The following is an 18,542-nucleotide window of genomic DNA, read 5'->3' as shown; positions in this document are numbered from 1 at the left end:
TGGTGGGTGGGTGGTTGTATCCCTTAACCACTATGGTCGTAGGGCCACCATTTCCTGTGGTGTGTCTTCGGGAAGTACAGCCTGGCTCGGTCACTAGTAGCAGACGACAACATCATCGTAGATTGATAGTGTTTCCGCGGTACACTCATAAATGTTATCCTTGATCAAGCGGTTCCCCCGGACTCCACTAAACTGTCCACCCCCCCATAATTCTATGGGAAGTACTGCTCTGCATAGCGTTTTGCCGGGATTTAAACATTGAAATTCGAAAATCAACATGCATCATTCAAAATCCACACAATCGTGCTTTCCCACTTGGTCCAGTAGACTCTGTTCTAATCTCATCATGCAGAATCAACTAAGGAAAAAGATTGTTTGAATCATCGGTGCTTTATGGTTGATTTCGCTCACAGTTCTTCTTGCCTCAGTGTCTGAGTAGGGAAATAAATTTAAGATTAGTCACAGATCACTCACAAGCCCAACTAATGCACAAGACATGGAAGCGATACAAGATGAAGGGAGATGGCAGCAAAACTGCCCGAAAGGCAATCAGGAGTCCATATTAATTATGCTAATGATTTGGATTTGCTACTTCATTAAACAGCATGTTGAGCCGGCTCATCACAATGGAAGCGGTGCTTAATGTGTGAAGCCAGCACAAGGCTTCTAATTACAGCATCTGCCAATCACTGAGCAGAACCTCGCCAATCAGTTCGCTCGCCAGCATGTGAGTGGCAGAGCTGATAGTTGACCTGGCGACAAACATCAGCCTCCAAACAACGGCTGTTAATTAGCATCTTAGATTCAATAGTGAGGACGCAAAATCAGCACTCTGTTGAGAACAAGTCTTAAATAGATGCAAACATGTTTTTTTTTTTTCATGTTAAATGATCCACATTTGAATTTGCTTTGGGTTTAATCAAGTAATGATACCAGTATTCAAGCGATCGATTACACTTGTGCATAGGTTGCATTGATTTTTCCCAAGTAAATAATTATTATCGTATTTTCCCCACTATCGGGTGCATCAGATTATAAGGCGCCCCAAAAATAGTCTTTAGTTCCATTTCTTTCATGAATAAGACTACTGTAAGGGTTAGAGTTGCACGAAAATAAAACCAACATTGCGGCATGGAGAGGGCCAAACCAACCACTACGCCACTGGTGATACAGGCACATGAAAAGGCATAAGGGTGTTATCCCATCACACTATATTTAGTACCAAATTGCTGATGTTTTGGGATGGGCCGGGAGAATATTGTCAGACATCAAACCAGTCCATGGTACAGTCAACTGGAGCCCAGGGGACTATGACATAAATGGAAAAAAAAGGGCATTTTGGGAAATAATTTGGTTATCCTGAAAGATACATGGCCACACAAATTAAAAACATTCATTACCTACAATGCTTGGTTTGAGCTGAGAAAAAAGTATAACAGTAGTCTTATTGAATGTATCATCTTGTACTGTAACTAAAATAGTGTGATAAGACCTATTGCCTTTTCATAGGCCGTTTTGAGTCCTGAGTGGTCTATGTGGTAGGATACAGCACTCTCTCCGCCGCGATCTGGGTAAGTTCCCTGTTGCATTCAGCGTTATGCAATAGTGAAATACCATCCATGTCCCTAGCGGCCTAGTGGCTAGAATTCAGTGCTCTTACCGTTGCTATCTGGTTCAATCCCTGATCAGCGATGTCAAATAATCAATAATTGTACAAATATGGCAACGCATTTCCAATTTTGTCTGCATATAAGCGAGCACGTTCAAATTTCTGGCCAATTTGGGGTTTTTCGGTGCACCTTATAGTCCAGAAAATAAGGTACTTGGAAAATGTTTTTGTAATAAATGTAATGTTTCAAAAATTGTGTGAAAGTTCACATAAAACAAAATTGGGATGAATCTGCAAATCCTGGATTCACAGGAGAGAGAGAGTTACAAATTATTTTCGATGCGCGTGCACAAGCTGCCGGATACTCTAATGAGGACTGCTTGTCGTCTGTGGAGCCCGACAGTTACAATCTGGTATTTGTATGCTAATTACCAGTGTTGGAGCTGAGATGTCACTCAGAAAATGTTAATGCTTTATTAGTGTTACAGAGACTTGTATATCTATTCCCACCAAAAACTCATTCATCTTACATTGGACCACAGCTCATGGTAAAATTTCAGGAAAACATCCATGATCACCGCCAAGAACAGTTCAGATGAAGTGAACATTCACAGATATTTTTATTTTTACAGACTTTTTGTCACAATAAAGTCAGTGAGATTGTTTAAATGTCCTTTACACTGTATCAGGTAATCGTTTGAGAGCGCAACCGCGTGGTGACGTCCAAGCATACTTGACTTGCAGACAAAGCAACCCCCGAAAAGGAAAATGGGTGAAATGAAACAGAAAACTGAGCTGAAATAGGCATGGAGTGCAACTGCACCACACGCTAATTAGAACTTTAAACATTCAAAAAATGCTGACTTGTTTTTGTTTTTTTTACCCGTTAGCATGACTTTCCCCCACCACCATATACAAACATTCAAGTGATCCTAGTTGTTGTTAGCCAGCATTTTATTAGTCATTGGAGAAAAGAGGAAAATCTTAAGTGATATGTAAGCAATACAAAAAGGAACCTACAGGAAGTGGGAGTAATATGATGAGGAAAAAACTGTTTTAGTCAACATTTTTCCAGTGCAATTCTATGGAAGGGTCTTAGTATGGTGCCACACTGAACAGAAACAAGAGAAGTAGGTCCAACTTTTTGGGGAAAATGCTTAACTGGCACTCCAAGTAAAAATAAAAGTCCAATTTTAACTAATTGTAATTACTCCAAAATATAACATCCATTTTTGGAGAGAAAAAAAATGTTTTCAGAGAATTTATGGAGAAAAATGTAGGAAGAGCAGCACTCTGGGTCAATATTTTTAAGTCTTATTCTTTGGGTGAGAAATGTCATTATGTTAACATTATACATATTTTGACCCAAAATGTACTTGAACATATGAACCTGTATCTCTTTCAGTAAGTCTGTAAATCATATTTTATCATATAATTCATTTAGGTACAAAAATTAAAAAGACGGCAGCAAATAATTAAAGGTAACAATTTATCTCCAGAAAACCTTAATTGCTTGCATCCATGGAGTTTTATTTATGTTCCCCAGAATTTCAGTCCAGTGTGGTCCAAAAAGTCCCTTGTACACTTCAGAATGCAGAAAGGGGAGACTACAGAATCACACTTAAGTGCCAATTTGTTTTTTGTTTGATTGGAACGGGTTGAAAATATGCCTACCTCCTGTATTCTTGTTAAACGCCGATTAACAAAACAACATGTTTAAAAAGAAAAAAACAACAAAAAATAACCGATGAAGAGTCAACCGCAAACCCCGGGAAATCGGGCGAAGAAAAGCACCCCGGAGCTAACAGACAGAAGTAGTGAGTAGAAGACCACCTGATTCCGTGTGCCGCCGCCCTGAAGGCCCCCCCCCCCCCCCCCCCCCCCTCCATCGTCACTCGAGCAGTGCCTTGATGGCGGCGTCGCTGACCACGTCGTATGGTCTCTCGCCATCTGCATTCTTAAGATTCTTGTCAGCACCCTGTGGAAGACGGGAAGGTTGACTCATTTGTGTCACAGTGGGGGTTGGGATGCTTTTAAAGGCTTTACCAAACAGATGTTTTCTTCAATAAGGCAAAGAACGTCCACATCTACAATAATGTAAGGATGTTCCAAAATATTCCACGCCCCGGGGAATCGAGAAATTTAGTTTCAAAGTACCCATCTGGCTTGTTTAGAGCTATGACTTCATTGAAGAAACACAATTGGTGTTGGCAGGATCAATTATAATAATGATTAGCGATTATTGATTATGATACCTCCCACGTTCCAAAAACATGCATTTCAGGTGAATTGCCTGGTCCAAATTGTCCCTAGGTGTGAATGAGCGAATGAGTTGTCTGTCCCTGTGTGCCCTGCGATTGGCTGGCAACCAGTTCAGGGTGTCCCCTGCCCACTGCCCGGAGATGGCTGGGATGGGCTCCAGCCTCCCCCCGCAACCCTAATTAGGATAAGCGGTACGGCTGATGAGATGAGATGAGAATAATGTCTTGTTTCCTCTTTTAAAGCCAATAGAAAAATAGGTAAATTGGCCTTTAAAAACCTTAAACTGTGCTTAAACTTGGCCATGGAAAAGGGGAGCTCTGATGTCATTGGAAAAACACAACACTTTCGAAATGGTGAATCAATTAACTCAACAAGTGAGGCAGCTTCAAAAAAAAAAAAACAACAGCGATTGTAGTGAATAGTGACGGCATACCCCTAATTTCGGCTTGAAAGTATTGGAACTTTGCTTATTCTGTCGCTGGGGGTCTTGTGAAAATTTTGTAGAAGTGTCGTGCTTTGACCGATAAATGCTGGAGGGGTCGGGTTTACCGGCCGCCATTACAGCGTGCAATCCTTATTTGAATTTGGCTTTTTTTAGGTGGGCAATGGCGTTTTTTGTTGTTGTTTCTCGTCGCATGTGTTACGGTTGGTGTAATTTTGTTCAGCTAGCTACTCGAAAGCACTGAGCTGCCGAGCACCTTTCTGTTTTGTAAGCTGCTAGCCTAAGATAAGCGCAGGTTTTGTCCTGTCCCGTGGTATTCCCAACTGGCTTTTAAATCCCCAGGTTGGGTCAGGCTGTTTTTTAGGCCCGATCTTACTTCCAGTACCGGTTAACCCCCGTTAGCTCACCATGTGTTTTTTTTTTGCCAGTTAGCCCCTTTCTGGCTGTTAAAACAACATGGCGACTGGCTTGCTAAGGTGCTGGGTGTTCCTTTGAAGACGTCAAAGCTCAGTATGACAAAGACAAGACATGATATTTACAATTTGCATTATCTCGCAAAATAATTGGAATAAACGATAAAAAAACGTACCATTTCCTTACACTTTGCATGTTTAATAATTTGGGAATACCGTTAATGGCACACCAATGCATGAAACAGAAATATACGCAGAAGATAATGGTTATCATACAAGGTAAGTATGCTACATTTCCATATTTTGATAATGTAAACAAATATATCTATCCCCCAAAAAGGACAAGTATGTATCCAATGCTAGGCCAATAAAATAGAAAATGCGAGTTGGACGGACATGGCCGCTAACAGAAATGAACAAAACTGCAAGTATACCGATGTGATTGGGATTGACTTCTCTCAGCACTCATTTTATTCCTTTCAATTCAGGCCACAAACAATAGCAAAATAATTGGACTGGAGCACGATCTGGTAAACCACAAGAAGCAAAGTGCTTCACTGATACTTAAGTTTTTTGGTGCCTTTTGTGAAAGGAATAATATAAAATTGTGAAAGTTTAAAGGGACTTACACAAGATGTTTAAAACTTCCACCCCTTTATTAAAAAAAAAAAAGAACCCCAATTAACATACATGATTATCTACAATGGCCAATAAAAATCATATTTATAATTATATATTGCATAAAAGACATAACAAACTGGGTCACCAATTGGGGTTAAATTGCCCTTTCAAGTGGCTGTCATCAACAAAAGCACTGTTAGCACTAAAAAGGGGCAACCAGTGGGGGTATTAGTGCAGAGGACAGCTCCCCTGGTGCACATAGGAGGACAAAAGCCTCGTGTTTGCCAACAAGAGAGTAGCTGTAAATGTGTGCTGCCAGTCAGCAAGCTCTTTGAGTATGACCACAGTGCAGTTGACTACAAAGAAACAAATGGGGAATAATGAGTATGCTGATTTGTTGCAACCCTAAACAGCGGCATGTATACAGGCAGAAACGTAAGTGCAGGTAAAACGTCTCATGAACAGTCACTTAAGCTTCAATTGCATCATGTGTTCCCACATTCAAATGTGAAACCATTACCAGTGAAACAACACATTCTCAATAATCATGATTGTCCCTTGCTTCACTACATGGTTCTAATCACACATATTTATTTAGACAAAGCTTTTATGAAGTATAAACTCAGGCTACACAATTTTGGAAAAATATTTAATTGCGATTTTTCAGACCTGTTCTGCAATTTCCGATTTCAAAAGAAATGTGCATTTCTGTGCCTGTTTGGTTTTTGGGGAGAACTTAAACAGTTACGTTATTACCAGGGATCAGAATGGAGATTTTCATTTTCAGCTGAAATAGCCAGGTTCCAGGGCGGAGCCCGGTGGGGGGCTCAGGGGGGCTAAGCCCCCCTGAAGTCAACAGCATTTATCTTATTTGCTATGTGAAAATTGCACTAGAATGAATTAAATCCAACAAAACAGAAACCATGTATATATATATATATATATATATATATATATATATATATAATATATATATATATATATAATATATATATAAATTAAAAAATAATAATATATTGACATTAAAAGCATTTGTAATATTGAACATGATCATGATGATACAAAATAATCTATATTAATCATGTTTATAACAAATTTTAAATTTTGTTTATCCTGTTCTAAATATTGTATAAACACAAAAGATAAAATCATTTCATAAATAAATAGATGTATAAATACCTCAGATTGGGATTTTCTGTCACACAGGGGAACCAGTGGTTGACTGCTGCTAGTATTTGAAGTGGAAGGATTTGAAACGGCCAATAATGTTGAACCGGTGGCTGCCGATTTTAAATGCGGATCCGAGTGCATAATTTGATCGCCGGCAAGCTATTTTTGCTTTGTGCTTGTTCATTTTAGCATGATCGATCAGTGCCACACAACCTCGCGTACCATCATTGATCAGATCGACACAGTATGGACACTTTGCTTTCCCTGGAACATCACACTTTGCGATGAACTGGCTCAAAGTTTCTGTAACTTCCTCGATCTTTGCGCCGATTTTAACGTTTACTGTGACAGTCTTCTCCAGCCATGACCACTTAAATGTATTCTTGATTCCTTTATCAATCTCGGAGACAAAAGCCTCGTCTTCTTTTCTTAGTATTTTCATATTTACTTTTTCAAACACTCTTTTCACCGCTTGAAAAGACCGGAAGGAGCGCCATGTTTGAGAAAGCCAATGCTCTGAACAAAAGCTCCGCTGATTGGTTATCAGCGAACCTATCGACCAATGGTCTAAATGCTAACTTGGGGTGATGAAACAGTCACGTATCATACCACACCCCCCCAAAATATTTTCTCATCGAATTTAGACGATTTACGGGAATGACCTTTGGGGTTCAAAAACAGCGGAAATCCGTGGATCCGCGGATAATTCTGATCCCTGTATTAGAGACTGTAAGTATATGACAGTAACAAAATAACAACTATTATAGATCTACAAATAAGAACAGAATTAGAGTGGAATAAATGGTATTATTTTCATTATACAAAAGTACAGCAAAATTGGAGGGCTTCTATCAGTCTACGAAAGCAATTTGGGGGGCGGCTGGCTAGGTACACACTGGTATCAAGAACCAGCGATTTCTTCCTAGTATAAACGTGCTGATTAGTTTATAAACTGCTCTGTAAAATAAGTATGGTTTGCTGACTCATTTGTGTGTGTGTGTGATTTTTCCACCAACCTTTTCGAGGAGCACCTTAACGCAGGAAAGGTGGCCCTCAAAGCAGGCAGTTAACAGCGGTGTGAGGCCATGTTTGTCGGGGGCCTGTTGAAGAAGATGCAGATAGGCTCTCAAAGGAATAATACAAAGTATTCCTAAAACACCAAATTTTGCTTACATTGACATTTGCTCCCTTGGAGATGAGGAACTCTGCCACAGCTGTCTGGCCAAAGTCACAGGCGATGTGAAGGGGTGTCCTGCCACCACAAAGAGTCCGGTTGACATCGTCAGACTGCCAATTAGAAGAGAAAAAAAGACAATGACATCCTATGCATGGAACAACCAGTTCGGAAAGTAACAAAGTCGACAAGTGTGATCAGTGTAGATTCAGTTACCAGAGTCTCAAATGCCAAAACACGACCTGTTATTTGTAGACCTTGGAGGGAGTGTTCAGAGATGCTTCACAGTACACAGTTTATTTACTTTTTACTTTACCAGAAGTTATGAGATGTGCTGGGTCTTCAAAAGCCCATACCAAGGCTTGTTTTTTTTTATAGGAGAAGCCAAACAAGATGACGTTATAAATGCTTCAAATTGTTCTAAAAGGTGTGACACAATATGAATCGCGCAAGGAGCGTCTCCATTCAAAATGTTCCTTTTTTTTAATCAAGCCACATACAATTAATCAGTGAACCGTTTTTAGGAGTTGTTGAAGTTTAGTTCAGTTCGTCTGTAGAGAGCAAGTGTCTGACACAGTGAAAATGATTTGTCCCGTTTGGGAATGTTTGTGAAATGTTGTACCACCAAATGTCATTGACAAGGAAAAATGTACATAAACAGAATTATGGGCCCATTATATTTTTATTTTGAAAAATATGCATACAATGCTCATGTATATACTATTATGGGCCGAGTCAAAGCAGATGTGAATATAAAATCTTCCTCAAAAATTGTTGGTAAATGTACAGCTCAATGCATCTGGCCACCAGATGGTTAAAGAAATCAGCAGATGTTGTAAAGACAACAAAATGACAATAGTTTGGAGAGGCGAGATATATTGTATAAAGTTAGAGGAACACAGTTTTCAATTTAACAGCAACCTCACAGCAGATAATTAGCTTCTTATATTTCATGATTGTGGAAAACGTGTTTAAATTGTGTGACAGCCCATAAAGGAGCCTGCAACCAAGTCTGAACCAAACATTCATTGACTAACAATCTGCCCTGGGAGTCTTGACAGTTTCTTGCACACATCATTTGGGCAACGCTTTAATGCAATAAATGACTTCCTGAAGTGTTGAAGTCTGCAAACATTGCCTTTACTGTATTCAAACTTGTTCCTCTCCATCACTACACAAAATGTTATAAAATTTCGTGTAAAGCAAGCCCAATCAATTAACAAGTAACAACCACCAATTAGGTGTTTTACTAACACTTCAGTTAAAATCAACTCAACTTTTTAATTTTTAAATTACGAACATTACAAGTTCGGACAGCCATTGGCTTATCGGTTTGAATCCCTGCAGCGTGTGCCAAATAATTTAGATGAGTCAAGGTGCGTGTTGATGACATATGCAGTGACGTTTGAAGCCTCGCCAAGTGGGTGTAATCCGTGACTGAATCAGGAAATGATTTGCTGGGTATAAGATACAGCTTGAAGTGAAAAGCAGCAGAGAAACGCTATGGATTGCCCTTAACTTTGCCTGTGTCAAAAAACTTTAGAAAAAACGTATGATATTGAACAATCCATCCATCAATTATCTGCAACACTTATCCTCAAGTAGGGTCGCGGGGGTGCTGGAGCCCATCCCAGCTTATCTTCGGGCAGTGGGCAGGGGATTCCCAGAACTAGTTGCCAGACAGTCGCAGGGCACACAGAGACTGACAACTTCACACCTAAGGACAATTTGGACCGGCCAATTAACCTGATATGTTTTTGGAATGTGGGAGAAAACCCACGCAAGCACAGGGAGAACATGCAAACTCCCCACAGGAAAGTTTGATCCCATGACCTCAGAACTGTGACGCACACGCACTGCATGACATTGAACAAATTGATTTACAAATGGGCACTTTTTCTCCCTCCTTGTATCCAATTGCTGCAGAGGCATAAAGATAGACTAAGTTATACAGAACAATTCATGTTAAAACACAATACACACAAGTTGGCCTCAAGAGGGATGGGCGCCACCAGGCTATACTATACTCGCCCAAGAACTACTACATGAAATAGTGCCCCTGCAACCCTGGTGGATAAGGAATCCAACCAACCAACCAACCATATATGTATACAATTACCGTATTTTCCGCACTATAAGGCGCACCTAAAAGTCTTAGTTTTTTTTCAAAAGCTGACCATGCGCCTTATAACACAGTGCGCCTTATATATGGCTCAATATTAAATTCGCAAGGTCTCGCAACTTACTCAACAGCCGCCGACTCGATTTTACCCCGAACGTGGAGTAGTCCACGGTGTATGCTGGGATTTATATACCGGCGTTTCATTGGCTAACCAATGTGTCAATCATCATTTGAATCGATCACTATTGGCTGAAGTTTTTCGGAGCCTCGGATTGGCTAGATGGCCAAAACAAACCCTGCAATCGGCCGAGTTTAGCAATGGCGTAGGAAGCTTGCTAAAGTACGGCATAAAGAAACATGTTTCATTAGTCTGTATTTGTAAATATTCTACTCTCCTGGATTTACTTCACTCACGGTTGTAAGAAGACCATGATTGCGTATCATTATTGAACGTGAGAACTTAGGTGAGTTATGCGGCTTTATATTTTCCCGGTATCTTGTTTTAGAACGATCTTGATGTTGCTGTGATGAGTTGAGTGAATTAAACTCAATTCCAAGTGTTTATTGTCATATGCACAGTAAAGTTGTGAGCGAAAAAGAAAACAGAAACATAGAAATGTTTGGCATTTCTTGAATCCCAAGACTTCAACCTTCCGAATGATATTTGAAATGACGCATTTAAGTGACATCGTACGGACACCGCACCCGCACGTGTCTACGACACGTATTTGCTTCTTTGCAAGCTTTGAGAATGTTAAGGGGGTAATAAGTTTGACTGAACTATCTGACTGTTTTGTCGACGTTCCCATTGTAGCGCCTTATAATCCGGTGCGCCTTATCTATGGAAGATATAGGACCAAAAAATATTTTTTGGGGGTGCGCCCTATAACCCGGTGCGCCCTAAAGTGCGGAAAATACAGTAAAAGAAATCTATTTAGAGCATGATTTTGACCACGTCATTTTAATGCATGCACCAAGCATGTTATATATTTTTCTGTCCACATGAAGGAATTGTCGGGAAAATGAATGAGACTAAGAGAAAAGCATTTCCCTATCGGGGAGGCAGTAGCTCAGGAGGTAGAGCGCTCGTCTTGGGATCAAGGGATCCCAGTTCGAATCCCGGCTCGTCCGTGTTACATGTCGAAGTGTCCTTGGGTAAGACACTGAACCCCTAATACCCCCATTAAGCAGGTTAGATTGGGAAATGTGGCGCTTTGGGAAGTCATTGACTTGAAAAGCGCTATATAAATGCAGATCATTTCATTTGCAGAGCTTCACTGCCTTAAGGGGCTTTATTTTGCCATCGCTAGCAATGACACGGTTTTCTATAGGAAACAAATATTTAATGGAAGAGACTAATGACCACAATTAAATAATATAAAAGCACACAAAGCAACATCTAGTGGTCAAATCATACAGACTGTTCCTTTTACCAATTTTAAACTAAAGTATTTTATCTGGCTTCATGTCTTGCACCCTTAATATGGCACGTTCGTATTCACGTACGAATTTAATAAGTGAGAAGACGTTTATGAGCTTAAATAAAGCTCAATATTGTTTTTTAATGCAATCATTTTTTTGGAGATGAATTAAAATTGTCTCGAATCTTCCAATAGGTAAAAATAAAATAGATATAAATATTACTATTTAATGTTTTGTCTCACCACCTTGGTTCAAAAGAAACAAGTCATACGAGAGTGCAACGTTATTGCTTACAAAGTGTATGCGAATTGAACATTAAAGGATACATAACTAACATGACAAGTCAATAACTGTCAGCGACGTCTTCCCAAAACACGTCACAATGCTAACGCTAAGCAACCTACCAAAATGTACTTTATCCACATTATTCGCGTTAACAATTTAGTTAAATGAGTCTCAGAAACAACAGTTAAAAAGCACGTCAAAAAAATCCCTAAACACATATAAAAGCGACTCACGTATAAACTTTGGAACATTAGCTGAGCGCGGCTAACGTTAGCATGCTAAGGCACTTCCCACACCGCGGCCACTTGTCGGAGGAGCATTAAACTCGCTTGAGTGACCACACCGGCATCAGATTGCCCCCCTTCCCGTTCTCCCCCATTACTACTGGTGTCTTACCGTCAACAGGGTGGATTCGATCACATCCATGTCGCCGGTTTTCAGCGCCCAGGTCAAATCTTTGTCCCCATCTTTGTCCCCCATTTTGTGCCTTGTTTCTTAAAAGTGGTGTTGCCCCCTCCAAAAAAAGTTAGCTTAGTCGCTAGCCGAAGAGGTCTTTCTGCTTACTCGTAAAGGGTGAACGCGACTTACTTGAATTAAAATAATGACCGGATACAATGTAGACAGGAGACGACTATGACACAGAATAACGCTTAAAAGTGCTTGAAATTAACGCGGAGGTGAAAAAAGGCAAGTTGTCAGAAAGGGATCCGCCTTTCTAACACGATAACTTCCGGTGTCGTCACCCGGAAAGTCAATGACGCGTAAGAGGACGTGCATAGAAAATAAATTGTTTACTTTTTAAATTTTATCTATTTACTTTTTCTCTTTATTTCAACAGCACCTTGATTGCTCTTAAGATTGCCGAGAAGGGTTGTTAAAACCTCACATTGTTTGTTTGCTGTTATTAGTGTCAATTAATTTGTTCAAACAAAAAAAAATTATGTTTTCGTGATAATGCTCAACTGTCTATCGTTGTTTGACTATTCCACGCCCAGCTGTTTAATACTTGCAATGTTCACTTTAAAAAAATTCGGTGAAATAAAAATGAAATGGAAATAAAATAAAATTGAATTTTATTTTTCGTCATTGATATGAACGTTGTAATATATTGTATACAGCAATATTAGACAGGCGCTGTAGTGTAAACATGTAATAGAGGCTTTAAAGGGACCGTGTGTAATATTTAGTACCTTGTGTCGTGTAGTGCAGTGGTTAGCGTATTCGGTCAAAATTCGAGACCTGCTGGAAATACATGTTGGCCTGAAAAGGGACGGTTGCCACCAGGCTGTACTTGACCAAAGCATACCCCAGGACAGGGGTCGGGAACCTTTTTGACTCAAAGGGCCATAAAAGCAAAAAATATTAATTTTATTTTGGGAAAGAGCCACACCATATATTATGAGACAAATTTACAAAATTGCTAAACCCGCACCCCAGACAAAAGCTTAGTCTTCAGCACATTTATTTTTGATGGTTTGATAAAAATTATGAAAAGAGAATAATGCCAGAGCCCCTGTCCCAAAATCAACAAACATACCACTTTAAACTTGTCTCTTTCTTGCAATTACTCAAGATCGGTTAAACTCCTTTTGACCCTTTTTTTCATACATATTGGTTTCAAAACCAGATGCAAGCTGTTATTGTGTAAAAAGGTCACAACATTCTGCAAATAGGGAGCCTGATGAGCTCACTTTTGGCGCAGATGGCGTAGGGCGAGAAATGGGAGGGAGTGCTTGCGCTTTTTGCATGGCTCCACCCATCCCTCCCACTCACCCAATCAAAAAACTTTAAGTTCTCTTTCGGTGTTTTGGCGTATTTACAGTGTGTTCTGTGGATTCATCATAAGGTATCTGAACACTGAACACAGATTATATAGTGAACTTTTATATAAAGGATTCTTTAGCGTTGTACAGCCAAAACAAGTTTTTTTCCCCCCTTTTTTGTGTGACACTTTGACTGTAAATTGTAGTGAAAAACGTGCCCTATATATACTGCGAAGTGACGCCGTAAGACTTAGCTCTGGATTGGCTTTGCGTGTACCTGAATAGGACGAACAACTCAAGTTTCGAATAGAATGGAGAAATTTTGCATGCAATCAAATTTGTCTCTGAGCCATAGATATTTATAGAAAGAGCCATATATGGCTCGCGAGCCATAGGTTCCCGACTCCTGCCCCAGGAAATGCTTCCCGTACAACCCTAGTGGTTAACGGATCCAATAAAAGTCAAACTTTTTTTTTAATTAATCAAATGAGTTGAAAAATAAAATGAAAATATAGTCTAGACCAGTGGGTCAAGTCAAGTAAAGTCATGTTTATTTGTATAGCCCTTAATCACTAAGGGTCTCAAAGGGCTGCAATGACCACAGATTATTGCAAACCACAGGCTATTATCACACTATCCCATGATCTAATACCTACTTGAGAGCAAGGAAAAACTCAAAAACCTCAACATGAGGAAAATGAAAAAACCTTGAGGTAGTCCCCCTTCCAGGATGACCAGGCTGCAATGGATGTTGCAATAACAAATAATAAACAGACATCATCAACATGAAATATAGGTTATTCATATGCTATAGAATAGAAGTGTGTTTTAAGCCTGGATTTAAAAAGTTCAACTGAGGTCGCAGATCGAATCTCAGGGGGAAAAGCATTCCACAGCACCGGGGCCCGAATGGAGAACGCTCTCGAACCTGCGGATCTCTTCTTGGGTAAACTTGGAACAAAGAGGGAACTGAAGAAGTCAGCCGTTGGAGGAGAAACTTGGAGTTTTAGCGCCTGAATGTCTTCAGTAATCAAGAAGTATAAGCCGAGTGAAGTGGGAACCCGGAATATTTATGGTAGTTGTGGCTAATTGGAAACACACCTAGGGAGAGGACAAGTGACAGGGAATGGAAAATGGGTTTATGCTGCTGTCTTCGGAGAAGGAAAGGGACTGCAGGCACCAAACCATGACAAAAACATAGATAAAGATAAACCTTAGAGTTAATAAAAATATAGTAAAATCCAAAATGACATTTTTTAACCGAAATTAATAACCTGTATTACTTGGTGACCACAACAAAGAGAAATACTTTATACACTCAGTTTAGGCAATATTATAATTTAAGTTTTAAAAAAATAAAATTGTGCCGGGATTTTTTTTTTTTAGATATTATATAAATATTTTCCAACCTGTTCAGGGTATCACCTGGCCAGTTCCCGAGGATAACTTGGCTGTAGACCTAAGATTTATGGCCCGAGCCCGAACCCGAACCCGAGGCAATTTCGGGCCGGGTCGGGCCTGAAATGTCAGTCATACGGTCGGGTCGGGTCGGGTTCGGTCCTGCTTTTTTTTTTTTTTTTTTTTTTTTTTTTTTTAATTAATTAATAATTATAAATATATGTTCATTAAAAATATATACTTAAACTATGTATGGATACTAGACCAAGGAATATAGTAAATCAAATAAATATTATTTGTGTACAATTAGTTGTGATTGCGGAAATCATAGCGTACAGTGACGTTGGTGACTTTTCCATCCGCATTAACAAACGCATTTTGTAAAATACGATCGCGCTTTATTGTTTAAATAAACGCGTTATATAGACTAGAATCTCCCAATTATTATAATTAGCTCGCTTTATTTTGTTTTAAAGCGTATTATATAGAATACGATCGCTTTTGTCGGAAGCGTACATTGACGTTGGTGACATTTTCATCCGCGTTAAAAAAACGCAATTTGTAGAATACGATCGCGCTTTATTGTTTAAATAAACGCGTTATATAGACTAGGATCTCCCAATTGTTATAATTAGCTCGCTTTATTGTTTTAATAAGCGTTTTATATAGAATACGATCGCTTTTGTCGGAAGCGTACATTGACGTTGGTGACATTTTCATCCGCGTTAAAAAACGCAATTTGCAGAATAAAATCACGCTTTATTGTTTAAATAAACGGGTTATATAGACTAGGATCTCCCAATTATTATAATTATCTCGCTTTATTGTTTTAATAAGCGTTTTATATAGAATACGATCGGGGGGGGGGGGGGAATTTGCATAGGAGTCGGAAAAGGGCACAACACGTCAACACCCCTGCGCTAAAATCTTAAGGACGTACTACTACTGCTGCTGTGGATTATGGCCCAATGATCAAGTCGTCAAAATGAAGGACGCCCTTAAATGTTTTCGCTACCTCAAAAAAAAAACCGTCAATGACAGATTGTCGCTTAATGTAACATCTGCAGTGCAGACACAGAAATATAAAATATGTAAATGTTTATACAGTTTTATTTAACTTAGGCCTAGATGTTGTAACAAAAGGCAGAGTTTAATTTGTTATCATAAATCACCCCTCCTTATAAATAAAATATGTAATTTCGGGCCCCCTCGGGCCGGGCCAGCAAATCCAGTTAATTAGTCGGGCTCGGTCCGGGTCGGGTTTAATACCCCTCGGGCCTGCGTCGGGCTCGGGTGCTTTTTTTTGGCCCGATCTTACCTCTACTTGGCTGGGCTCTAGCACCACTCCGACTGAGAATAAGCAGTGCATATAATGGAGGGCTGGTTATAAATATTTTCAAATGTAATCAAATAAGTGTGGTTTGGCTCAAAAAAGTTAGGGAAACTCTGTTTTAAGGAACCTTCTTAATAGACTACCGTAATAAAGGTAATTACGACACACAAAATCCAAACAAATAACAATTGGAATCATATAGTTAAGCTGCCTTTTTGTTTACCACATTTAAGATGATAAAATCAAATGTTTACACTGTTTTGTCACTTTTGCAGTAAAAACAAAGATGCCTCATTGAGTTAAATGATAATTTTGTCTGGAAAACTCAATACATATTTTCTTTAAAGGGACAGTGTGTAATATTTAGTGCCTCATGGTGTTACAAAAACTCTGATTCAGTAAAAAAACATTGATTTGAATACATGAATATATATATATATATATATATATATATATATATATATATATATATATATATATATATATATATATATATATATATATATATATATATATATATATATATATATATATATATTTAAATGGGCAAAGTGTGTCAAATGGGGAATGGGTAAAAAGAGAAAAACAATCTTTCCATCCATCCATTATCTGCATCGCTTATCCTCAGTAGGTTCGCGGGAGTGCTGGAGCCCATCCCAGCTATCTTCAGTCAGTGAGAGGACACCTTGAACTAGTTGCCAGCCAGTTGCAGGGCACACAGTGAGACAACTCACTCGCTCATTCACACTTAGGGACAATTTAGGCCAGCCAATTAACCTGACATGCATGTTTTTGGAATGTGGGAGGAAACTGGAGTGCCGTGTACATATAAATGGTCTTGTATTATTCAGTACTATATTTAAACAAGGTTCTTTCCTCATTCTGTCATTTGTTTTGTCGATGCTTGAAGTACTACACTGAAAAATATTCACTCATAAATAGAGTAAAGAAGTAAAACTCAATCAAATATTGTTTTTAAAAAAAGATTAAAAAAGTAACTGTCATTATAAGGGTTTTTTTTTTCAGTGTTGGAAAACACAACAAAACTAGGGGAAACTTTTTATTTGAATGTTTTCTTATGGTTGTACTGGTTGTGGACAACTAGGATTTCCGTTGGAATGCAACTCAAAGTAAAGCAGACACAAAAACGTATGAGCTAACCCAAATGTCTGCACAACAAAACTAGGGGAAACTTTTTATTTGAATGTTTTCTTATGGTTGTACTGGTTGTGGACAACTAGGATTTCCGTTGGAATGCAACTCAAAGTAAAGCAGACACAAAAACGTATGAGCTAACCCAAATGTCTGCAAGCAAACCATAATTTACAAATTTCCCAGGAAAAAAAAAACTGAAAAAAATACTTTTTTAGTTGTGATTGCTTCAGCAAGGCACGACTATATTGCCAAGTGCTGTAAGCACTAATATAATTCCCCGAGATATTATTATTATTATTAGTTGTGATTGCTTCAGCAAGGCACGACTACATTGCCAAGTGCTGTAAGCAAAATACTTCATATTTACAAATTATGCTAATGACCTCACGTTGATGAGTTATGCTAATGAGTACATGCTAGAAAGTGATGCTAACGTGTAATAACAGTGTTATTACTACTTTATTACCATGAATGTGTTTTTTAGACCTCCACAAGGCATAGCCTTGTTGTTGACAGTTGTGGGCCCATCTCAAATGAACTTGCCAGTACCAGGGTGTGTGTGTGTAGTCCCCCTCACAGAACCAAGTAAAAAAATGACAGAAACATCTTTTCTGAGTTAAAATGCTAACTCATAATGCTAACAACCGGGGTTATATATACATACCGGGATTATCTTCCAGATCAATCACAACTCTTACAATTGCCGCGGGAATTGTCTAGTTAGTTGTGATTGCTTCAGCAAGGCACAACTACATTGCCAAGTGCTGTAAGCAAAATACTTCAAATTTACAAATTATGCTAACCCTATAAGTGTTTCTGTGGGGGGACTCTGCCACCCCCCCCCCCCCCCCCCCCCCCCCCCTGGTACTGGAACGTTCATTTGAGATGGTCCCATTCAAAATGAATGGTAAATTCTGGGTTTTTAAATCGTCAGTTCTGTCGTCGTGGTGACGGATATCGGTAACCAAGAACATAGCTGGATACTCCCGGTCGAGCTGGAATTTTTTATGTGTAATTCGTCATGGTACTCTAAAAAACCTTGAAGGAGAAGCTAATTAAAGTTCTATTCAGCGGGATTTTGAGTAAACACTAGACAATTCCCGCGGCAATTGTAAGAGTTGTGATTGATCTGGAAGATGATCCCGTCATGTATATATAACCCCGGTTGTTAGCATTATGAGTTAGCATAATTTTTTTTAACCCAGAGTGATGTTTCTGTCATTTTTTTACTTGGTTCTGTGGGGGGACTCCATCCACTCTTTGGAATTCACCAATTACCCATGTTAAAAGTAATGTGGGGTTGGCCCCCCTCAAGCCACCCTGGACAGTCCCTGGTTCCTATGACTACCCTTGGGAAAAGCTTTGTTTACCAT

General features: G+C 39.2%; 1 protein-coding gene across 1 annotated transcript; it reads right to left on the bottom strand.

Moving 5' to 3' along the window:
* Positions 1-3,469: 3,469 nt before the first annotated feature.
* mtpn (myotrophin) lies at positions 3,470-12,276 on the bottom strand. Its single transcript, XM_088347544.1, has 4 exons — positions 11,917-12,276; positions 7,691-7,804; positions 7,534-7,617; positions 3,470-3,587 (listed from the first exon to the last, which is right to left on the bottom strand). Exons 1-4 carry the CDS (start codon positions 11,998-12,000, stop codon positions 3,501-3,503), a joined length of 369 nt encoding a protein of 122 aa, XP_088203670.1. The 5' UTR covers positions 12,001-12,276; the 3' UTR covers positions 3,470-3,500.
* Positions 12,277-18,542: the final 6,266 nt, after the last annotated feature.

The sequence above is a fragment of the Urocampus carinirostris genome, chromosome 11, assembly GCF_059441175.1.
Source record: "Urocampus carinirostris isolate Australia breed hairy pipefish chromosome 11, RoL_Ucar_1.0, whole genome shotgun sequence".
Taxonomy (NCBI): domain Eukaryota; kingdom Metazoa; phylum Chordata; class Actinopteri; order Syngnathiformes; family Syngnathidae; genus Urocampus; species Urocampus carinirostris.
The sequence above is the reverse complement of the archived record's forward strand: the minus strand, read 5'-3'. Positions and strand labels throughout refer to the sequence as shown.

Coding starts and splice junctions, on each gene's coding strand:
- mtpn (XM_088347544.1), bottom strand. CDS start 12,000: ATGGGGGACAAAGATGGGGACAAAGATTTGACCTGGGCGCTGAAAACC. Junction 7,805..11,916: donor TCGAATCCACCCTGTTGACG/GTAAGACACCAG, acceptor TCTAATTGGCAG/TCTGACGATGTCAACCGGAC. Junction 3,588..7,533: donor TTAAGGTGCTCCTCGAAAAG/GTTGGTGGAAAA, acceptor CGTCTTCCACAG/GGTGCTGACAAGAATCTTAA.